We start from the raw sequence: 25,565 nt of genomic DNA, 5'->3' as shown, positions 1-25,565 counted from the left end.
CCAAATGAAAACGAGGGGTCTATGGTTTCCGAGCAACTGGCTCGTCACAATACGCCAGTTAATATTCTTGATGAACTGTGGTACCGTGTTGGAGCTGCATGGACAGCTGTACCTGTACACGCCATCCAAGCTCTGTCTGACTCAGTGCCCAGGCGTTTCAAGGCCGTTATTACGTCCAGAGGTGGTTTTTCTGGGTACTGATTTCTCAGGATCTATGCATCCAAATTGCGTGAAAATGTAATCACGTGACAGGTCTAGTATAATATATTTGTCCAGTGAATACCCGTTTATCATCTGCTTTTCTTGCTGGTGTAGCAATTTTAATGGCCAGTAGTGTATCAATGGACTGCTGCACATCTTAGGCACAATGTACCGATGGGCCGTCGCTGCTTTCAACAGTGGTCTCTGCAACATTCCCACACCTGTATACCAGGTTTTGTACATTTGTGCAGGGAAAACACGCAGTTTGCGAGCAGCGGCGGACCCCCGAACATCATGCAGGGCCGAAACTGTGGCACACGTTGCACCTGCTGCATCATGAGGCCTCATTAGCAGCCGTCTGCTTGCAGCGGGATTAAGTTCACACGTGTCTCTGGCCAGACTACCTATGGCTACTCTTGTGTCCTGGAAGAGTTGACTGGCGAGATGATTGGCACTCTGTTGTCTTCAGTGATGAGAATGGGTTCTGTCTGCGTGTGAGTGATGAAGTGTGGCGTAGACCCAGTGAGCTGCCCATACCAGAGTGCACTCTCCCACATCGCACAGGTCCCATCCCAGGCTTCGAGGTGTGGGGGACGTGAGTTACAACTCGCCATCACGCTTGGTGTTTCTGAAGGGTGAACTAACCAGCGCCCGCTACATCGGGCAGGCTATTATCCTTGGGCTACTGCCATTTCTAAGACAGAAAGTGTAAGTAGGCTGCTTAGGTCTTTATGTTGGTAACGCCGCGTAACGCTCTGTATGAAAATCACTGGCTGTGCTGTGTGCAGTCTGTGGCTGGTTCGCATTGTTGGAATATTCGCTATTGTAGTGTTGGACATTTGGATGTGAACAGCGCGTAGCGTTGTGCAGTTGGAGGTGAGCCGCCAGCAGTGGTGGATGTGGGGAGGCAGATGGCACAATATTTTTAGCGCAACGCAATCTGACTTTCAATAAACCCTACAAAAGAATGACCTAGACTAACAATAACCTATACCTTTCATGAATCACTTACCTCACAAAAATCTTCATTACTCGAACAACTGCAATACAGCGAGCACCAATACTGCCACCTAAATAAAAGATTCTAACTACTGAAGGCACTAACTACTGATAGGCATAGTTAGCGAATGAAAGATTTTAATAGAGAACAAACAATGTATTTACCTTGATAGTGTTCAAAAGTCACTATATATATATATATATATATATATATATATATATATATATATATATATATATATATATATCAGTTCATGACATCCAGTCTCTCAAAATTTACTGTCTCTGATGGACACACGTCCAGATCATCCGCTCTCTAAACTCCACCATCTCTCTCCCCACATCCACCACTGCTGGCGGCTCACCTCCAACTGCTCAATGCTACGCACTGTTCACATCCAACTGCCCAACACTACAATAGCGAATATTCCAACAATACCAACCAACCACAGGCTGCACACAGCACAGTCAGTGATTTTCATACAGAGCGCTACGTGGCGTTACCAATATAAAAACCAAAACAGCCTACTTACAAAAGGTAATGTCCTCTTCCAACAGGACAATGCACGGCCAGATGCGGTGGCAGCGGCGCAACACGCTTTTAGTGGCGTGAAACAACTTCGCTGACTAGCAAAATCACCAGATATATCGACAGTTGATCTTGTAAGGAACGTGTTGTAACTTATTCATTCTCCAGAATCTACAAGAGCTATTGCTGAACTACAACAGAAGGCGCAAAGTGCCTGCAGCAATCTATCGCTGGATGTTATTCAGCCCCTTTATGATCGTTTGCATGCGAGAGTACACGCTTGCATTGCCGCCAGAGGGGATACACTATGTATTGATGCAAATGTATGTGCACCCTTAACTGTGTTATGTGTGCTTCATTTGATCTGAATTTGTTATCATATCATATTGTCATACACTGCTACAACGGTGAACTGTTTGTCACCTCACTTGTCAATAAAATGGTCTTGATAGTTCTGCATTTCGTCTGGCAGCATATATTCGAAAATGCTATATGAACGAGCCTTCTATAAAGTTGTCAAGCCAGAAATTCATAAAAAATTTTAAAATATACTTCAACTTTTTCTACATACTTATATACTTATCTGATAATGTACTGTAACATCTATTCAAACAGCAACAAGTGGCGTTGAATTGCTTTAGAGATTTCCATAACAGGTTTCAGAAGCATTTCTATGTTAGGTACAACTGCTTCAAAAAACGGTTGTTTCTAGGGCCTCACAGCTATAAAATACCCCAAAATAGTTTTTCTTCACGTAAATCTGTGTTAACATGCATGGATTTAGTTTCTACAAGACCAATGAATAAAGGAATAAAAATCTAAGAAGGAAACATGAAACACTTATTTTATCCCTGTCATGCATAAATTATTAACAAGTGAGAAATTTTTTTGAAATGGTGTTTATATAGTAAAGTAAAATGCCTATTATCACAAAATATAAAGTTTTATTCAAATTTGCTGTTTACAAACTAAATACAGAGATGTCCACTTGAGAACTCTTGAGTCTTCATCTGTTAATTATTTCTTTTTGTATGGAAACTGAACGTAATTTGGACACAGAGGTTCCTTACATGCAATGCAAACATACTTAGTTTTCCTTTTGCAAATTTCATAACGACATCCGTTTGCATTTTTTATGTCCAAAAGTTTCGGCCAGTGATTCTGTTGATGAAATCTCACCTCAACTGCTGCTTTACAAACTGGTCCCTTTTTCTGGAATCTTGGAGTAGAAACTGGTCTTCATCTCCTTCCTGGTGGCTGTCCGTATTTTCCCAAGTTTATGAAGGACCGTGGCACTGACGCCTTGAAATAAAGGTGACAGATGTCATTTCTTGCCTGTCTATACAGCCACCAAGAGCTCACAATACCCACATCAATAAAATGAAAAAAAGACACGCATGTACCACCGTCCATTTCATCCTCAATGTGGATATAATACTAGACACTGGTCCATGGTGTCTACACCTGCTATATGACGATTGTAACGTGTGACACTGAATGGTTGAGGTACACTGATGCTCTTGTTCTCTTTCTTGCTCCAGTTCTGAACTTGTGAAATGGGCTGTCCACCAGTACAGGTAGGAGCAACATGCACACACCTACTGTCCAGCCTTTTTGTAATGGTAAGGCCCTCTTTACCCACGACAGAAGCACAGTCCCCTGATGCGCCCTTTCTCATGTCTTTGTCTGAAGGAAGCACTGGCTGAGCACCTCTAAGCCGGTTTACTCGGCATGTCCCACAGCCCGAATGCCCCTTTTTTGAGCTCTTGGAGTAGTGGGACACTTGTAAATAAGTTGTCGCAAACTACTTCGTGGTTCTCGTGCTTGATACCACCAAACAAAGACGTAAAACCACCAAACTCACTGACTGGCTGCCTCCCACCAGATCCACATTGGTATACTTTAGGGTGCCCATTTCATTTTAATTGAAAAAGTGGACATTTAAAATAAAGTAGGGACAATCCTGGGACAATGAAGGGAAAAAAAACGGGACATAAATATTATATTGACTAAATTTAATACACATACAAGTTTACCTTTACAACGCGCACTCAGATGATCCCAAATCACTTTTTACAATTATTCTGCCACACTATTACCGTACTTTTCACTTTTGTGTACTTTATCGAGAAGTGCATTTTCGTTTGAAATTGTACCATAAAAATCAGTACACGATACACCATTAAAGTGTGTTTTGACAATGAGCAAGGCCCTCACTGTTTCAACTTTCATTCTGTTTTTTCCGTCTGACCACAAAGAGTTCACTAACGAAAACACACGTTCCACAGCAGCATTTGACCCAGGAATTGCCAGACAAAACTCCACCAGATGAATCGTGTTTTTCATGTTAATGTGTTTATTTTTGGAATGAGCAAATTTTTTACACCATGTTGCGCTAACACTTTCCTTGTCTCCTCCTTCACTTTTTATGAAGTTCTGTGCAAATGAAAATTCATCGAACAGTTCGTCTTCATCAACAGGAAAATTTGGTACAATTCTTTGAAAGAAAAAAAAAACACAACAGTCCTGAATATCCTTCCACTGTAGCCGCTCCTTTTCAGTATTATCTCAGTCAAATGTCTTAAAAGGTGTGAGAAATGGGAAACATCATTCTTTAATATACTCAATGCAAGAGCCATAGAAGATGTCAGCATAAATATGAAATTGTTCTATAGTTATTTCACCCTATTCTTCCCGCTCTCTTAGAGTCTCATGTACAAAGGATGTGAGAAATCTTTCAGATTTTCTACATTGTAATTTGCCCAATAATTTCTTTATTTCTTGATAAACTTCCACTATCGTGATTTCTTGTTTCTCAATACATTTAATTGTTGTGGAGAAAGGTTTTAGCTGGCTAACACGAAAATGTAGAAGAACAATAGACACAGGGTTATCAAAGAATTGTTTAAGAATAACAGGAGACTTATCAAGGGAAATCAAATATGATTTCAAAGCATGAAATATCTCTACAATTCTTTCCAATGCTGGCAGCAGAGATAGCCACCTTGTCTTGCTGTGCCTAAGTACAGGTTTGTATTCAGTTTCAGTAAACTTACAGAATAACTTCAGAGATTCAATCCTTACTGTATATATGTGGAAATGCTGGTAGATTTTGTTTACAATTAATTGGCAGTCGATTGGTAGGCAACCTGAGCCAGTTTGTAACCCACCACGTGTGCTGGACAGCGAACACCTACTATATTATTCACTGTGTTCTGTTGCAGTTTATAGAACTAATTGTTTTTTCCTTTCCTCTGCTTACCACCAAAATTTCTGTTAGCGTTGTCTGTAGAAACTGCATTCACCTTTCCCTCAAGATCATATTTCTTTAAAGCTTCCAGCACATAATTCTGAAGTAAATCTGAAGTTTCTCCAGCTAAATTAACCAATTCGAGCACTTTCACCGTGATGCCATTTCCAGGGTGAAAATACTGATAAGGAGAGGAACCAACTTCAAATCCACATGATTCGATGTATAAATCATTACAGAAATGAATCGAGCACTTTTCAGTCCATTTAAAACCTGTTGAGCTACATACAGTGCACTAACATTTGAAATGATTGCATTTCATTTTGTGTGTCCACGTGTGACTTTAGGATTAAAAAGTTTTTAATAACTGCTGTAGTACTTGACTTAAAGCTATGGTTATGCATTGCACTGTGATATGCAAACGTAGCGTCTTGTGCTGCCAACTGCCTATCCATTTCTGTTACTGATTTTAAGTTTACATAGTAGTCACTCATGCATTTATTTGCTCTTTTCTTTTGATCACTCATGCAATGTTTCTTCGTCTTAATGTGATTCACGATGTCAGACCTTCCACCATGACCAATAGCAAATTTTGATCTGCACAACGTACATTCTACAGTTTCTCCACTACCAGCTTTTTATATTGCTGCTAAAATTACACGTTCGTTTTGGCGTAGTGAAACAGTGTTTGCACAGTGCAAAACGTTAACAGTGTGGTGATGAAAGCCCGAGAGCAAGTATCAGTGGTGTAGAGTATCTCTGGACCGAAAGGACGGATTCAGTGGATCGATTTAGAAGAGAAGAATTTTCGTTGTTATTCGTAACCTATAGTGCGTTTAAAATTACTTGCGATTTTTGACAGTTCGGTACATGTTTGGGGTATGCTGAAAGTCATCACACGCTTCCTAGCCTAAATAATGGCGCAGTTAGTAGCAAGTCAAACAACCAGTAGCGTAAAATGCTCTAGCCAACCGGAATCATAAAAAACGAGACATTTGAGCGTCCCTCCCCCCCCCCCCCAAAAAAAAAAAACTTTCGGAACAGTGGGACATTTTGGTAAAAAATGGGACTGTTCCGGGAAAAACGGGACGAATGGACACCCTAGTATACTTCAAAACGGTAGACATATCCACAAGAACCAACTCTCACCCAGGCTTTCAGTCCCCAAGCAAGAGTGTTAACCACTGCCAACCATTGCATCATATGAATAAAGTCAGATCGTATCCAGTGTAGCAACCAAGTAATAAAGATCATCTTCCTTAAGAATATTAAGCAGCACGACACCGTACCAGAAGTGGGAGTGCCCTGAAATCTTTCAAACTTCGTTGCTTGTGTTGACATTGGACTACTTTCATCGCTCTACTAACATCATGCATGTAGCATCAACTGTTTAGTGTTCATCACAGACTTTGTAAGCACGTTGCATCAACTGTTTAGCGTTCATCACAGACTGTGCAAGCACATAGCGTTAACTGTTTACAGTGTGCATCATGGACTTGATTTTCAGTACAGTGCAGTGGAGGTGCACTTCATTGCGGAGATGCTAGATGTCCATTTGCTGTAATGGCCGTTTCGTTCAACGTTTGTGTGGGGAAAGATTTCCAGAACGACGGCGCTCCCCAAGGAGGACGTTTGGATCAATTGGTTCTCGTCTCTCACCGCATCCCACGCGAGCGACAGAAGCGAGCGACAGAGAGTGACTTCTGGATACGCGACACTCCAGCGACAAGCAGCAGCATCGGGCGAAAACCTTGGGTGTCCTGCGTGTGAGCGACCATGTCGTGCTACAAGATGGCTGCTTAGAGCCAACCAGCTGTTTCTGTAAAACGGCGTCCTTAATCTGTAGAATACTGTAGCTGGAGAGTAAGGCTACAGAATTCAGTTTACTTAAGAAAAAAAGCGAAAAGGAATGCTGTGCATGAAATTTACAAAGGGAGCTATCTCCATGGAGAATTTCATAAGTATCGTCACCTACAAAGATCACCAGACAAGTTCTTCGAATACATGTGAATGAGCAGAGGAGCATTCGACTATCTCATCCATAAAATAAATACGAATGTTTTATTACAATGTCAAGAACTTTTAACAGCCAATAAATATGGGGGAATGACTACTACATGAATAACTTTTCTAAATACAAACATAAGAATAAACAATGTTAATAGTGGACATTAGGTAGCTGTGATGTAGTCGTAGCGTACACAGATCATAATGAAGTGCGAGAGTAAGGTCCCGAGTTCGATTCCCGACAATTCATATATTTTTACTGATTCAACTGCGATTCTGTATTCTAAGTTTTATGTATACTGTTTACACTGCATCGCTAAGTATATTTTTAAGGTCTTTCCAAAGAACTTTACCTTCACACCTATCCCAGTATTTCACACACATTTAATTCCTAATAAATTACAATGAACATGAAATTTGACAGATATTTGATGTTGTGAACGTAATTCATCAGCAGTCAGTGTTAAGGCCAAGTGTTTCAATTACTCTAAATAGTCTGTAAAAGTAAAGCCTACAAAATTTTTGAAAAGAAAGTCAAACATTTGGTGTAATGATTTGTCTAAAAGTATGAAATAAAAAATATTAGTGAAACGTTTGGTGCACTTCATTTTCTGTTTGTGATTTCGATCATCATTCAAAGGCACATAGAACGTTTCTCTGATCTATTTCTTTCTTTTACACAAATCTTTTCATAAAATATTTGACTGATTTCTTCCGTTTTTTAATTTCAAGTTTTATTCAAAAAGTATGATCTTACTGACTCCTCGTTTGCCTTCCTAACGTACTTGATTCGAAGGAAGCCTTGTTGACATTTAAATACCGCATCAATGTATCTTTTTATGTGCAAAATAGCTATGTCTTGAACAGATGAAATTTTTGACACTTCATTTACAGCAGCTTTCAGTGAAATATTTCAATTTTTCCTCAGCTTGTTAATTAAGTTTTCGTTCATTACCCTGATTACTTTCAAGCAGTTAAATATTTTCATGCCAAACTAGACCTCATGCTGGTCACTTTGTTACCCCGTTTTCCTGTTTCTCTCCCTTTGCTTGGCCATGAAAATTTGGACAAAACCTCATAGTGTAAGTTATGGGGAGTCTTGTTTTCGCTCTGTTGACGCGTTTACAAAAAGGTATCGAACCTTTTATGAGACATTACGATTTTTACGGCCACTTGATTCCCGAAGCACAGGAAAGATTCGGACACGCCGAGAGCGACCCGTCTGCGGATATAACAACCAATACCTCAAGAATGGAAAGAGATATCATTCCGGTCTCAACTTTAAATACAATTTAGATTTATTGGTTACATTTCATACGCAGTAATGTATGGCCTTAAATGAACTATATGTCAGGTCTACACAATGTTATTTTACCTCTGCAAATTCTTAAAAGTTTCGTGGAGCCATATACTCAATTTCGTGCAGTACAGTAAAACTATGATGAATAACGAAAATAAATTCTGACATTTATCGTTTAAAGATATCACGCTATAGGTTGCAGAAGAATCACATTTTTTCAACGAATAGTTTTCTTAAAATCGGATGTTAAGTAATTCATAGCTGCCGTCGCGTCCGATCCACTGTTTTGCCAAGAAGCTCTCAGACGCGCGTGCTGCAGCGACAAGATTCAAACACGTTTGAATTCAAAACGTCGCCCGTTGCAGCGGGAGACAGGCAGCGACACAGTTGTCGCTCGTGTAGGACACTTCCGTAACTACACCTGCGGTTGTGCTTTGTCGCCTAAAGCTCTCTCGCGCTGTCGCTCGCTTCTGTCGCTCACGTAAGACACGGCCTAACAGTAAGTGCGACAGCTATGAGTCTTCTCGGCAAAGCACTGGAACGGACGAGCCAGCTGCTATGAAATACTTGTGATTCGATTTTAAGAAAACTATTCAGTAAAAAGTTTCATTCTTCCTCATTGATATCTTCGTCCGATGAAGGACTGAATTTATTTTCATTATTTGTCAGAGATACTGTGCTGCACGAAACTAAGTCAACGACTGCACAAAATTTTCAAGAATTTGCAGAGGTAAAATCGCATTGCGTAGACTTTGCGGATACTTCATTTTAGGCCAAACATTACTGTGTAGGAAATGTAGCCAACATATGGAAACTATATTGAAAGTTGAGAGCGGATTGATATGTTTTATATCTCGAGTTATTAGTTGTTAGCCCGCATCTTGTGGTCGTGCGGTAGCGTTCTCGCTTCCCACGCCCGGGTTCCCGGGTTCGATTCCCGGCGGGGTCAGGGATTTTCTCTGCCTCGTGATGGCTGGGTGTTGTGTGATGTCCTTAGGTTAGTTAGGTTTAAGTAGTTCTAAGTTCTAGGGGACTGAGCACCATAGATGTTAAGTCCCATAGTCCTCAGAGACATTTGAACGTTTTTTTTTTTTTTTTATTGGTTGTTATATCCGTGGACGACACGTACTCGCAACAACACCAGGCAACATTCAGTCTCGTGGTGGGCAGTAACCGTAATGTTTTGGCTCATCATTATATGTTCAGCCACCTGCCATGTGTACTGGCGAACTGAAAAGAGTTGAAGCAACTGGCATTTCCACTTAGCAACTCCTTCTACCAATGGATTTCAGAACAGATAATATATCTATACGAGTGGATTTAAGTTACTAACAAGGAAAGACCACGATGTTGGTCACAGATTTACTGCAAACTTTGTACACATTTAGTAGTCTATTAGGATAACATAACGAGCAAGTACTAAGGCGTACTGCTTAGGCAGTTTCGAGAAAATCGCAAGAGAAGTTTCACACTTCATTAATGTACCCATGCGCTGCAACCTTAAATATCATATCATCGCCAATTTTCGGCACCGACATTTACGAAAATATTGCGTTAGGCATGGTTTGCATCCAAATTGTCGGAGGAAAGAGAAACTTTTTAAATTTCCGTAGAAATTCTGAAGATTCCTTGTGCATGCGTGTGAATTGCGTTAATTCGGTGTACTAGATGCCGTTTTAATTCATGTTTTCCGTGTCTGTGAAAAATATCATTCTGAAAATTCTGTACCAAGCACATTCGACGGTTAATCGTACATTACCCTCATATTCTGGCATATTGTAACTCATTGTATTATCGTATAAAGTTATTCACATCTGTATTTGACGATATCTGACTCGAGCTTTCAAGGGCTGTCCCTCGTCCTTGAAACCTGTGTCTGCAGATCAAAGCTTCCAGATGGAAAGCAGTTTCGGTGCCTTACCCGACTGCAGGTATATTTTCGTGAAAGCATTATGCGTTTGGTCGTTTAGTTCTAGATAATTATAAATATAGTATTTGTTGCGACAACATATATTAGCAAATACCCAAATAACATCGGAAATTTGGTAAAAGTTCATGCAAATACACTTGTCTTTTCATCACATTATCTTCAAATATAATATGTACAAAATAGTATGATTACTGTTTTGAAAAACATAAATTAAAAAAGTAAGCGGCGTTCGGTCCAGTAATTAACCGATGATGGAGCTCGAACACTAACCGCATGAGCACAATTATATCATGGTCAGAGTCGCAACGCACTGGTACATCACTGACGAGTAAAACACCTCTCGCCGTTTTCTCGAAATTGCCCAAGTAGTACGCCTTACTATTTACACGTTATGCTGCCCTAACGGAATACTAAAAGTGTACAAAGTTTGAAGTAAATCCATGATACGAACGCCGTGACCTCCCCTTGTAACTTTAAGTGCAGATTAAGTGCAATATAAAAGCCAGTCATGTAAATGATCAGTATGAACCTGTTGACTTCGCAATATATCGCAGATGTGACCAATGCTACATGTCAAGAAATAAACCAAAATTCATGAAAACTGATGGCAACTGGCTGCAAACACAGTAAAAATTTCAATGTCAATAACATTTGTACTACCAATGGCGAAGATCAAATGCCCTTGGCTTAGGAAGCACTGCTCGATTACTGTTTTAGGCTTTCTTTAAAAGTTAGTTATTGTGAAACCACTCATACTGCTATTGTGCCTATACCGCAAGTGGACAACTGAATCGTCTCCGAAACATCTTTAAAGTGAAGTCTGTGTTATTTGATACCTAAGATTGAAAGGATTTCACGATGCTTCCTCGTGTTTCAGGTTTGGAGCTGACTGATGTCAAGCACCGCACTGCGATCAACCGCTACGAGTGCTTTAGTGAAGCCGTTGGAATGATGCTTGCAGGTTTCGTGGCATGGGCAGTGCCCAATTGGAACTACTCCGTCTCGATTGCTACCCTCTGTTGTTTTGCGTTATTCTTCTTCTTCAGGTAAGACACGCAAAGTAAAAGATACATGGGGATGCGTAAAGATACAATAAATATTAACTTATTGTACTCCGAACGGAATGAACAACGGACGACGAAAATACACAGCTTGTGTTAAGTCGGCGAGTCTTTTCTACGGGCAGAAGTTCGCCAGGAGATTATTTTTGCGAGCCAAGCGTGTAGAAACCTGTGATGTGAAGCACGTAACGAGATGCACAGCGTATCCGATTGTCTCGTATTATTGTAGAATAGAGTGGTCCGTTGGTGCGTGCGTGTCATGGTACATTGCAGGCAATTAATAAAACTTTCCTCTGCATAATCTGCAGGGGCCACAGATGTGTTGGCGTTGGATATTCCTAAACAGCTGCTACGTACGTCATCAACCATATAATGAGAGTTACATTCATGTACTAGCCACGCTCCTATTCAGTATACTTTGTCAGCTGAGCATTGGGTAGAATTAGAAAAGTCTGACTTAAGCTCTGGTTTCAGTTTGCCCCAGTACAACTAAACCCCGAGGTAGCTAATTCTCACGGAAAAATGTTTGCGTAATGTGATTTCTTTCTCTACACTGTTTGTGCTTGTAAATGTGTGTGTGTGTGTGTGTGTGTGTGTGTGTGTGTGTGTGTGTGTGAGAGGGGTGGGGGAGGGGGAATCTGCTTCTAATGCACTTTCATAAAGGTCGGATTGTAGCCTATCGCGATTGCGGTTTATCGTATCGCGGCATTGCTGCTCGCGTTGGTCGAGATCCAATGACTGTTAGCAGAATATGGAATCGGTGGGTTCCGGAGGGTAATACGGAACGCCGTACTGAATCCCAACGGCCTCGTATCACTAGCAGTCGACATGACACACATCTTATCCGCATGGCTGTGACGGCTCGTGCAGCCACGACTCGATCCCTGAGTCAACAGATGATGGACGTTTGCATGACAACAACCATCTGCACGATCAGTTCGACGACGTTTGCAGCAGCATGGACTATCAGCTCGGATGACGCTGCATCACAGACAGGAGAGCCTGCGATGGTGTAGTACTCAACGACGAACCTCGGCGCACGAATGGCAAAACGTCATTTTTTCGGACGAATCCCGGTTCTGTTTGCAGCATCATGATGGTCGCATCCGTGTTTGGCGACATCCCGTTGATCACACATTGGAAGCGTGTATTCGTCATCGCCATACTGGTATATCACCCGACGTGATGGTATGGGGTGCCATTGGTTACACGTCTCGGTCACCTCTTGTTCGCATTGACGCCACTTTGAACAGTGGACGTTACATTTCAGATGTGTTGCGACCCGTGGCTCTACCCTTCATTCGATCCCTGCGAAACCTTGCATTTGAGCAGGATAATGCTCGACCGCATGTTGCAGGTCCTGTACGGGCCTTTCTGGATACAGAAAATGTTCGACTGCTGCCCTGGCCAGCACATTCTCAGATCTCTCACCAATTGAAAACGTATGGTTAATGGTGGCCGAGCAACTGACTCGTCACAATACGCCAATCACTACCCTTGATGAACTTGTTGTACTGTGTTGGAGCTGCATCGGCAGCTGTACCTGTACACGCCATCCAAGCTCTGTTTCACTCAAAGACCAGGCGTATCAAGGCCGTTATTACGGCCAGAGGTGGTTGTTCTGGGTACCGATTTCTCAGGTTCTATGCACCCAAATTGCGTGAATATGTAAGCATATGTCAGTTCTAGTATAATACATTTGTCCAATGAAAACCCGTTTATCATCTGCATTTCTTCTTGGTGTAATGACCAGTAGTGTATGTGCCAGCAATTACACTCCTGGAAAGAACACCGTGAATTCATTGTCCCAGGAAGGGGAAACTTTATTGACACATTCCTGGGGTCAGATACATCACATGATCACACTGACAGAACTACAGGCACATAGACACAGGCAACAGAGCATGCACAATGTCGGCACTAGTACAGTGTATATCCACCTTTCGCAGCAATGCAGGCTGCTATTCTCCCATCGAGACGATCGTAGAGATGCTGGATGTAGTCCTGTGGAACGGCTTGCCATGCCATTTCCACCTGGCGCCTCAGTTGGACCAGCGTTCGTGCTGGACGTGCAGACCGCGTGAGACGACGCTTCATCCAGTCCCAAACATGCTCAATGTGGGACAGATCCGGAGATCTTTCTGGCCAGGATAGTTGACTTACACCTTCTAGAGCACGTTGGGTGGCACGGGATACATGCGGACGTGCATTGTCCTGTTGGAACAGCAAGTTCCCTTGCCGGTCTAGGAATGGTAGAACGATGGGTTCGATGACGGTTTGGATGTACCGTGCACTATTCAGTGTCCCCTCGACGATCACCAGAGGTGTACGGCCAGTGTAGGAGATCGCTCCCCACACCATGATGCCGGGTGTTGGCCCTGTGTGCCTCGGTCGTATGCAGTCCTGGTTGTGGCGCTCACCTGCATGGTGCCAAACACGCATACAACCATCATTGGCACCAAGGCAGAAACGACTCTCATCGCTGAAGACGACACGTCTCCATTCGTCCCTCCATTCACGCCTGTCGCGACACCACTGGAGGCGGGCTGCACGATGTTGGGGCGTGGGCGGAAGACGGCCTAACGGTGTGCGGGACCGTAGCCCAGCTTCATGGAGACGGTTGCGAATGTTCCTCGCCGATACCCCAGGAGCAACAGTGTCCTTAATTTGCTGGGAAGTGGCGGTGCGGTCCCCTACGGCACTGCGTAGGTCGTGGCGTGCATCCGTGCGTCGCTGCGGTCTGGGCCCAGGTCGACGGGCACGTGCACCTTCCGCCGACCACTGGCGACAACATCGATGTATTGTGGAGACCTCACGCCCCACGTGTTGAGCAATTCGGCGGTACGTCCACCCGGCCTCCCGCATGCCCACTATACGTCCTCGCTCAAAGTCCGTCAACTGCACATACGGTTCACGTCCACGCTGTCGCGGCATGCTACCAGTGTCAAAGACTGCGATGGAGCTCCGTATACCACGGCAAACTGGCTGACACTGACGGCGGCGGTGCACAAATGCTGCGCAGCTAGCGCCATTCGACGGCCAACACCGCGGTTCCTGGTGTGTCCGCTGTGCCGTGCGTGTGATCATTGCTTGTACAGCCCTCTCGCAGTGTCCGGAGCAAGTATGGTGGGTCTGACACACCGGTGTGAATGTGTTCTTTTTTCGATTTCCAGGAGTATATATATATATATATATATATATATATATATATATATATATATATATATATATATATGTGTGTGTGTGTGTGTGTTTGGTGATATTATGAACAAATAACACAACATTACTTTCCATATTCAGCTCACTCTCACTTTGTTTCGAGTATATAGCGCGTGGGATTAGCCGAGCGGTCTAGGGCGCTGCAGTCATGAACTGTGCGGCTCGTCCAGGCGGAGGTTCGAGCCCTTCCTCGGGCATGTGTGTGTATGTGTTAATCCTTAGGATAATTTAAGTAGTGTGTAAGCTTAGGGACTGATGACCTTAGCAGTTAAGTCGCATAAGATTTCACACACATTTGAACATTTGTTTCGAGTATGTACATACTAAATACTTAAGACCATTGTACACAATCGATAAATTATCGTTAAGCTCGAAATGTAACCGTTTAAATATCCGAATCTATAATTAAGTTTTTATTGTATTTCCTCTTTGTCTTAAACTGACACATTTAATATTGTTGTAAAACTGACCAGTGGACAAATGTTCCACTACTACTACTGTGCTTAGTACATACAGGAGACTTGTACTTTTTTGTGACAGGTGGTTCCCCGAGTCTCCACGCTGGCTGGCGTGCAGGGGTCGCGAGCAGGAGGCGCTGGCCGTTGTGCGTCGCATAGCAGCCACCAACGGCTCCACGGTGCCCCCGTTCGCCCTGCAGGTGATCCAGACCGTGGGCAAGAGCAAGACAGACAGGAGGGGCTTCCTCAGCATCTTCTCCAGCTGGAACGTCTTCAGGAACACAGTAATCCTCATCACTGCCAGGTGCTTACCAAATAACTTTATGACTCCTCTATGTTCTACTAGAACCTAGCAGATAATGGCTAACACACATTATCTGCAGTCTTCCCAATTTGCTGCTTCAAGGGCAGTGCTACGGTGTCCTGAAACACATGAAACCTTCCCAATTTCCTTGAAATCTGTTCAGGGTCAAAAAAGACCGAAAACTTTTGTGTCACTGGGTGACAACTCCCAACTCCAGTGCAGCATGTGGGATGTTTCCTCCTGTACTGTGGCAGGCGGTGAGTTGGGAAAGTCAAGAGTTAACTGTACTTCATTTATTGATTGATGCCTCCGTACAGCAATACGGTTGCCACTGTCGCAGACAGTATGTGCCGCGCAACAGCAGATGACTGCGCCAGCGACCTTTCTCAGTATGTAAGAGCTGTGTCAGCTTATAACTAGTTATACTTTACATGTCTGTAACATTTTAATTGCGCCACGTGTGCCTAAGATTCCGCTATAAGTGGAAACAAAGTATCGAATCCAAGGATCAGTACTTACCGGTATAATACGGATAGTTACAACCTGATCGCTATCGCATGAGTGTTTGTTACAACGTACAACTATCGAAATGTAAAAAAAAAAATAAAAAATAAAAAAGGTAATAAATTAAAATCTCGCTGTAGTTAGTCGTAATTCTGAATGCTAAAATGTGGTCTGAAAGAATTTAATGAATCTAAACTGAAGAATAAAATGGTCGGCATCACCAAAAACGAGCAAAAGTTAATTTTAGTAGATGACAGTAATGACTTGAAAGTGATGTGAATATCGTGTGGCAAAGACGAAGTAGTAACTTGACAAAATGCACGAGCGCTTGCTTACATGTAAAAGACACGTATGACATGCAGACAAAAGAAGTTAATTTGGAATGCAATGACGTCAGTTACCATAATGATCGCGAACCATAACTAATGACTAGCTAATCTTCATGGAAACTGTACTGTATTATGTAACTGCTACGTAACGATAACGCTGTCTGAAAAGATGCTTAATTGTGACACCGACGACGAGTAAGGTAACCCGTCTCCTTTGCAATTACAATTATTTTTGTAACGCTCTTCTTTTGTTGTTGTTGTAGTGACCAACGTAAACATACTCATAACACCCGCCACCAGAGTCGCATGATCGATTTACGATCGCACGTTCGATATGTATCGTTTGGACCCAGCGACATCAATAGGCAATCATTCTTGGAAATTACCCATATGAACATTAATATGATTTACAAAACACAACATAAAATTCTAAAATTACTTTGACCACATGAATGCCAGCATTCTTCTGTCATTGAATACGAATTGCATTTTAAATCACTTTTAATTTGAACTGACTGTCTGCAGTAGTAGTGCAATAGTATATTAGGAGCTGTAGTTACTACTGCCTTTTACGACAAGCTGAAAATGAACAATAAATTTGATTAGAGTTGGCTTCTTTTGACCTTTTCTTTCACTTGCGACGTTCTCAGAATTTACGGTGAAAGCGTAGCATCTTGCTGATTGTTAACATGTCGCGTAAGTAAAGTTTATCCCGACAAGTTTGTTCTTTGACTGAACACAGTAAAATGTTCCAAAAAGTTACTAAGATTACACAACTACAAGATACTGGCAGGATATTACTTTGCGATGAGTTGCTTGCGGTGCGAAATAGTGATTATTATGAGGTCCATTACTGGCAACAGGCTCTTCTTGATTATCGAGTAGCTTGAATTAATTTGGGTCACACAATATTCTTCATTGCTTCCAAAATCTTCTTGCGACTATGTGCTTTGCCCACATGCTTGCACAACCGCTGATAATTTTCATGGCCAGATATTAGAATGTTTCCTGCCCAAAACACTCTGGTATTTGCACGCCAACACATACGTCTTCTCCACGCCACAGATGCTTCGCATCTACTTCTCTGCCTTCACCTCTGCGACTGCACGCACTCTCGCCAACGATGTTATTTATACGCGAAAGATATTCTCTATGGTTTATTCAATAAAAACTTCCCTGACATGGCCAACGTATTTACTACAATGACTTGACACGAATAACTCTCACTTATCCTATCGAAATACATTACATTTTCATAAATGCTAATTACTGACAAAATTCATCAAGACGTGTATTTACAAAAAACGGTTATGAACTCGAGAAAACAAGTAGCTCAAATATACGTGAGGTAACGGTTTAAATGGTTCAGAATCAGTCTACAGACTGGTTTGATGCGGCCCGCCACGAATTCCTTTCCTGTGCTAACCTCTTCATCTCAGAGTAGCACTTTGGAACCTACGTCCTCAATTATTTGCTTGACGTATTCTAATCTCTGTCTTCCTCTACAGTTTTTGCCCTCTACAGCTCCCTCTAGTACCATGGAAGTCATTCCCTCGTGTCTTAGCAGATGTCCTATCATCCTGTCCCTTCTCCTTATCAGTGTTTTCCACATATTCCTTTCCTCTCCGATTCTGCGTAGAACCTCCTCATTCCTTACCTTATCAGTCCACCAAATTTTCAACATTAGTCTATAGCACTACATCTCAAATGCTTCGATTCTCTTCTGTTCCGGTTTTCCCACAGTCCATGCCTCACTATCATACAATGCTGTACTCCAGACGTACATCCTCAGAAATTTCTTCCTCAAATTAAAGCTGGTATTTGATATTAGTAGACTTCTCTTGGCCAAAAATGCCTTTTTGCCATTGTGAGTCTGCTTTCGATGTTCTCCTTGGTCCGTCCGTCATTGGTTATTTTACTGCCTAGGTAGTAGAATTCCTTAACTTCATTGACTTCGTGACCATCAATCCTGATGTTAAGTTTCTCGCTGTTCTCATTTCTACTACTTCTCATTACCTTCGTCTTTCTCCGATTTACTCTCAAACCATACTGTGTACTCATTAGACTGTTTATTCCGTTCAGCAGATCATTTAATTCTTCTTCACTTTCACTCAGCATAGCAATGTCATCAGCGAATCGTATCATTGATATCCTTTCACCTTGTATTTTAATTCCACTCCTGAACCTTTCTTTTATTTCCATCACTGCTTCCTCGATGTACAGATTGAAGAGTAGGGCTTCGTTCTTGATCGTCCACTCTTATTATTCCCTCTTGGTTGTTGTACATATTGTATATGACCTGTCTCTCCCTATAGCTTACCCCTACTTTTTTCAGTATCTCTAACAGCTTGCACCATTTTATAATGTCGAACGCTTTTTCCAGGTCGATAAATCCTATGAACGTGTCCTGATTTTTCTTTAGCCTTGCTTCCGTTATTAGCCGTAACGTCAGAATTGCCTCTCTCGTGCCTTTACTTTTCCTAAAGCCAAACTGATCGTCACCTAGCGCATTCTCAATTTTCTTTTCCATTCTTCTGTATATTATTCTTGTAAGCAGCTTCGAAGCATGAGCTGTTAAGCTGATTGTGCGATAATTCTCGCACTTGTCACCTCTTGCCGTCTTCGGAATTGTGTGGATTATGCTTTTCCGAAAGTCAGATGGTATGTCGCCAGACTCATATATTCTACACACCAACGTGAAGAGTCGTTTTGTTGCCACTTCTCCTAATGATTTTAGAAATTCTGATGGAATGTTATCTATCCCTTCTGCCTTATTTGACCGTAAGTCCTCCAAAGCTCTTTTAAATTCCGATTCTAATACTGGATCCCCTATCTCTTCTAAATCGACTCCTGTTTCTTCTTCTATCACATCAGACAAATCTTATCCCTCATAGAGGCTTTCAATGTATTGTTTCCACCTATCTGCTCTCTCCTCTGCATTTAACAGTGGAATTCCCGTTGTACTCTTAATGTTTCCACAGTTGCTTTTAATGTCACCAAAGGTTGTTTTGACTTTCCTCTATGCTGAGTCTGTCCTTCCGACAATCATATTTTTTTCGATGTCTTCACATTTTCCCTGCAGCCATTTCGTCTTAGCTTCCCTGCACTTCCTATTTATTTCATTCGTCAGCGACTTGTATTTCTGTATTCCTGATTTTCCCGGAACATGTTTGTACTTCCTCCTTTCATCAATCAACTGAAGTATTTCCTCTGTTACCCATGGTTTCTTCGCAGCTACCTTCTTTGTACCTATGTTTTCCTTCCCAACTTCTGTGATGGCCCTTTTTAGAGACGTCCATTCCTCTTCAACTGTGTTGCCTACTGCACTATTCCTTATTGCTGTATCTATAGCGTTAGAGAACTTCAAACGTATCTTGTCATTCCTTAGAACTTCCGTATCCCACTTCTTACCGTATTGATCCTTCCTGACTAATGTCTTGAACTTAAGCCTACTCTTCATCACTACTATATTGTGATCTGAGTCTATATCTGCTCGTGGGTACGCCTTACAATCCAGTATCTGATTTCGGAATCTCTGTCTGACCATGATGTAATCTAATTGAAATCTTCCCGTAACTCCCGGCCTTTTCCAAGTATACCTCCTCCTCTTGTGATTCTTGAACAGGGTATTCGCTATTACTAGCTGAAACTTGTTACAGAACTCAATTAGTCTTTCTCCTCTTTCATTCCTTGTCCCAAGCCCATATTCTCCTGTAACCTTTTCTTCTACTCCTTCCCCTTTCTTCTACTGCATTCCAGTCGCCCATGACTATTACATTTTCGTCCCCCTTTACATACTGCATTACCGTTTCAATATCCTCATACACTTTCTCTATCTGTTCATCTTCAGCTTGCGACGTCGGCACGTATACCTGAACTATCATTGCCGGTGTTGGTCTGCTGTCGATTCTGATTAGAACAACCCGGTCACTGAACTCTTCACAGTAACACACCCTCTGCCCTACCTTCCTATTCATAACGAATCCTACACCTGTTATACCATTTTCTGCTGCTGTTGATATCACCCGATACTCATATGACCAGAAATCCTTGTCTTCCTTCCACTTCACCTTACTGACCCCTACTATATCTAGATTGAGCCTTTGCATTTCCCTTTTCAGATTTTCTAGTTTCCCTACCACTTCTGAAATTCCACGCCCCAACTCGTAGAACGTTATCCTTTCGTTGATTATTCAATATTTTTCTCATGGTAACCTCCCCCTTGGCAGTCCCCTCCCGGAGATCCGAATGGGGGACTATTCCGGAATCTTTTGCCAATGGAGAGATCATCATGACACTTCTTCAACTGCAGGACATATGTCCTGTTGATATACGTTACGTGTCTTTAATGCAGTGGTTTCCATTGCCTTCTACATCTTCATGTCATTGATCATTGCTGATTCTTCCGTCTTTAGGGGCGATTTCCCACCCCTAGGACAAGAGAGTGCCCTGAACCTCTATCCGCTCCTCCGCCCTCTTTGACAAGGCCGTTGGCAGAATGAGGCTGACTTCTTATGCCGGAAGTCTTCGGCCGCCAATGCTGATTATTTATCAAAATTTAGGCAGTGGTGGGGATCGAACCCGGGACCGAAGACGTTTGGATTATGAATCAAAGACGCTACCCCTAGACCACGGGTCATATGATTATTGTAACATCTCAACATTAATATCACTTACAAAACACAACATAAAATTCTATAACTTCTTTCACCACATGAAAGCCAGTATACTTCTGTCATACAATACGAATTTAATTTTAAATCACTTTTAATTTGAACTGACTGCAGTAGTATATTAGGAGCTGCAGTTACTACTGCCTTTTAGAAGAAGCTGAAAATGAACTATAAATTTAATTAGACTTGGCTTCTTTTGACCATTTCTTTCACTTGCGACTTTCTCAGAATTTAGGGGGAAAGCATAGCATCTTGCTGATGATTAACGTGTCGCGTAAATAACGTGTCCCGACAAGTTCGTTCTTTGACTGAACACAGTAAAATGTTCCAAAAAGTTACAAGATTACAGAACTACAAGATACTGGCAGGATCTTACCTTGTGAAGCGCTTCTTGTGTTTCAGAGTAGCTTGAGTTAATTTGCGCCACACAGATTCTTCATTGCTTCCAAAATCTTCTTGCGACTACGTGCTTTGCCCACATACATGCACATCCACTTATAATATGCATGGCCACATATTACATTTTTGGTGCAAAACACTCGGATATTTGCACATCAACACATACGTCTTTTCTACACTACAGATGCTTCGCAACTACTTCTCTGTCTTCAACTCTGCGAATGCACGCACTCTCGCCAAAGATGTTATTTTTACACGAAAGATATTCTCTATGGTTTATTCAATAAAAATTTCCCTGACATGGCCAAAGTATTTATTACATTGATTTGACGTGAATAATTCTCATATGTCCTATCAAAATACATTATGTTTTCATAAACAATAATTATTGACAAAATTCATCAAGACCTGTATTTACAAAAAAACGGTTATGAACTCGAGAAATGAAGTAGCTGAAATATACGTGAGGTAACGGTTTAAATGGTTCAAGGGGCTCTGAGCACTATGGGACTTAACATCTGAGGTCATCAGTCCCCTAGAACTTAGAACTACTTAAACTTAACTAACCTAAGGACATCACACACATCCATGACCAAGGCAGAATTCGAGCCTGCCACTGTAGCGGTCTCTCGGTTCCAGACTGAAGCGCCTACAACCGCTCGGCCACCACGGCCGGCCTGAGGTAACGTGTTGTAGTGTTTACAAATTCTCCTAACAGAGCCTGTAAGACTGGCACCCATGTCCCACAGACCGTGGTGACTGGCAGAAAATGCGCAGGCGCTCAACGTCTGTTTTAATGTCCACTAGTGATCTACCACTACATCATTTTCCTGCCAGGATTCGATGGTCGAGTGGTCGAACCCTCGGTGAGTCCATCCATCCGTGGCTGCAGATGTGTAGCATTACATGTATCGCGACGCTCCTTCCAGCCACCTTTCGCGCCATTGTTACCTAAAGAAGGGAAACACCTATCACCCTCCTATTTCCTTTACACCGGTCTATTTCTCGATCTTGGTGGATACACTGTAGTGGAAACGTCTTACTCCTTGCCATCCCACTTCTTCCTTCTTCCTCCCCGCTCCCCTCTCTTTCACCCCCCCCCCCCCCTTCTCCGTCAGCAGTTAGAGATCGAAACCTGTATAGTTGGTAAAGACTGGCGTGCCGTGGAATGTTCGAATAAGAGCAATGTGGGCAACTGTGTTACGAGTACGATGCTGCAACTTTTACTTGCTGCTGGCCCTGGTAACGGGGATAAATCTCTTTTTCGTTTTCCCTTCCGGGATGTAAGAGATGGTTTCCGTAAAATTACGCACTGATGCTCCATTTTTAACTCCTACAGCTTCCTCAAATGGTGATGACATCTTCCGGTTCTGCTATCTAGTATGCCAAGAACTTGCTGCACTCGTGTGCCTTCGCAATGTACGCCGCTTCTGCGTAAAGTGCCAGAGTATCCCAGCAATTATTGTGACATTATTACTCAACATCTTCCCTATCGTTATGTCAGGTTCATAGAACAATAAGAAATTTGTCATGTTCTGCAGTTTACTTGTTGGTGTTAAAACGCTTGTCCATAATTTATGCCATTCGTAATTAATGACCAAGATGTTTTATTAATTCGAACTTGAATATAGTACCTTAGTGTGTAACTAAAGTCTCCGCAACAGAATACTATGATGACTGCATCGGCATGAAGTATGCATGGTACACAGTTCCTCATATACTGCAACACGTCCTGTCTATGTGTCCACCACCAGTACTGTTGGGCTATACGTCACCTTGCTGTTGTACAAGCTCAGCGTCCGGCCATCACAAAATCATGCGCTCCTTTTATGCACTTCATTTCAGCGCGTGACTGGTACCACAATACAAGGTCCGAGTTTTGTTTCTTTACGTACAACTTTTCACGCCCAGTTTACAGTGGATGAGTTGCAAATAGCTGGCTGTCCACTTCAGCAGCTTGTGCCTTTCGCCATTCTGCAAAAGTGATACCCTCACATCGTTCATACATGCCTTCCGACTTAGACTACTGGAATTTTCATGTGCCATAGCATGTCGATGAGTCACTCGAAAATCAAGCTGCAGAAACGGGTGTTTAGTCTTTTCTTAACTATCGCTTCCTGACCAACTCTCAGGTAAATAATTTCTTGCTTCCAGAGAAATTATCCTGTCGCCATAACTCTGGAAGCGTTGTAATTCTCGTCGTACTGCAAGTGTTTATGCCAAAGCGTGCTGTATAAATGTATTGGGAGAGATGGCAAGGTTATGGGCAGGAATTACAGGCAGGAAACAGTTAAGAAACTTTTAACTTAGATACATTCTTCAACACAAATGAAATTTGAGGCAGTGTTTCAACTATGGGAGCGACTAATCCACAGTGCTGCGTTGTCAATGGAAGTAGCCCTGCTGCGCACCCGAAAATATTTGAACTGAAAAAGTTTTAAAGAAACAGACAAGTTCGCTTATTGCAACACGTAGCATTTTAAAACGGAATGACAAGATGGAAGCAGTTAAAGCTGCCTGCCTTGCTTTTGTAGGAAACAAAGAATAGGCTCGAATTTCAAATGCACTAGGGAGTAAACCACATGCAGACGGAATTAAGTAGCCGTGAGAATTCTAGAGATTCCTTTGAGGAGCTCTATAGACCGTAGCGCTCCAGCAACTCGTAGCATTGACGCCAGGCGCTGTGGCCTAAACTCTGACGTTTGTCTATAGCATATTCTCATAATGTGACGAAATTAAAGGCAAAGCTGAACTCTACAAGTTTAACTGAAAACTGTTCGTAGCATGGCTGCACTCTGTCACGCCAACGCTCCCATCAACGCAGAACGAATAAGCGATGATAAACGAACAAGCATGGAATATGGCATGACTGAGCAACGAATGAGATGGAGTACTCTGTCTTCATCCATTTTATAACCCTGCTAGTGCGCCTCCACACTTAAAAGCACCGCAGCAACTCTTTACTCACACGAACTGTTGAGTGCTGTTGACAAGGGATTTCAAGTTGATTCCGTTTCTAGATTTCCAGAAGGCTTTTGACACTGTAACTCACAAGCGGCCTGTAATCAAACTGCGTGCGTATGGAATACCGTCTCAGTTCTGTGACTGGATTCGTGATTTCCTGCCCGAGAGGTCGCAGTTCGTAATAACTGACTGAAAGTCATCGATTTCTGACGTTCCCCAAGATACTGTTATATGTCCTCTGCTGTTCTTCCTCTATACAGGGAGATTCATGAAGATATGCAAATATTTTAATATGTTATTCTACAAGTAAAACTAAGGAAGAAAGCTCATATAAACATAGGTCCGCAAATGTTTAGTTACGGAGTTACAGCTAATAAAAGATTTTGCCTGAAATTTAGCAATTTCGATAAAAATGAAGCCATCGCAAATTGTACGAGATTAAAGTAAAGCACGACTTCCTTTTATATTGTTGTGATTGATCTGCTCAGTCTAATAAAACATGTCCCAGACGTATATCTGCAGTAGTTTTCCAGAACAGCCAGAGAAGCAAATATTATTATACAAGTAAATTTGTTTACCTTCCATTAAGACTGTAGAAACGATTATGTCATTATTGGCAACCATTAGTGAGTTGTTTCAGTCGTTTCCTAACCTTGAAAGGAGTTAGTTTTCTGTATTGATCAGTAAAATAACATCATAACAACAGTGTATTTAAGTGAAACAACACAGTAAGTGTTGTAGTTTGTAGATTGTTTATGAAATAGGGATGCCTTTCAAAATTACGACGGAGGAATACGCTGCTATGGTGTTTATTTATGGCAAATGTAATGGTAATGCTACGGCTGCAGTTAACGAATATCGCGTACGTTATCCAACTGAGAGGATTCCGAGTTCACGAACCATTAGCGGAGCCTTCCGAATGTTACGGCAGACAGGTTCCTTGCCTAGCGTTCATAATCAGTACGAACTCTCGATACCTAAAGACAATGTTGAGGAGCTTATGGATGCAGTTCAAAATAGCCGTGGTAGCAGTAAAAAAAATTTAATTCTCTGTAACTTCTGTTGAAAACTTTGTGCAGTTGTGTGGAATTTAAAAAATTAATTGGGCCAAGTAGGTAACAGATGAAAAATTTTACGAAATTATTTCCTAGCTTCTCTGGATGTTCTGGAAAACAACTGCAGATACACGTCTGGGATATATTTTATTACATTCATTAGATCGATAACAACAAAATATATGGAAATCGTGCTTCACTTTAACCTCGTATAGTTTTGCGATGGCTTCATATTAGCGAAGTTGCTAAATTTCAGGTAATATTTTTATTAACCGTAACTCCCTAACTACACATTTACTGACCTATGTTTATATGAACTTTTTTCTCTACTTTTACTTGTAGAATAACATACTAAAATATTTGCATATGTCCGTGAATCACCC

General features: G+C 41.9%; 1 protein-coding gene across 1 annotated transcript in view; it reads left to right on the top strand.

Moving 5' to 3' along the window:
• Nucleotides 1-25,565, top strand: part of LOC126355715 (solute carrier family 22 member 7-like) — a 113,464-nt gene that overhangs the window by 66,442 nt on the left and 21,457 nt on the right. The window contains exons 5-6 of the mRNA XM_050006083.1: nucleotides 11,094-11,262; nucleotides 15,037-15,258. Of these exons, the coding sequence (XP_049862040.1) occupies nucleotides 11,094-11,262; nucleotides 15,037-15,258 (391 nt within the window). The remainder of the gene's footprint in view (nucleotides 1-11,093; nucleotides 11,263-15,036; nucleotides 15,259-25,565) is intronic.

Source organism: Schistocerca gregaria, chromosome 3, assembly GCF_023897955.1.
Source record: "Schistocerca gregaria isolate iqSchGreg1 chromosome 3, iqSchGreg1.2, whole genome shotgun sequence".
Lineage (NCBI taxonomy): Eukaryota > Metazoa > Arthropoda > Insecta > Orthoptera > Acrididae > Schistocerca > Schistocerca gregaria.
The sequence above is the reverse complement of the archived record's forward strand: the minus strand, read 5'-3'. Positions and strand labels throughout refer to the sequence as shown.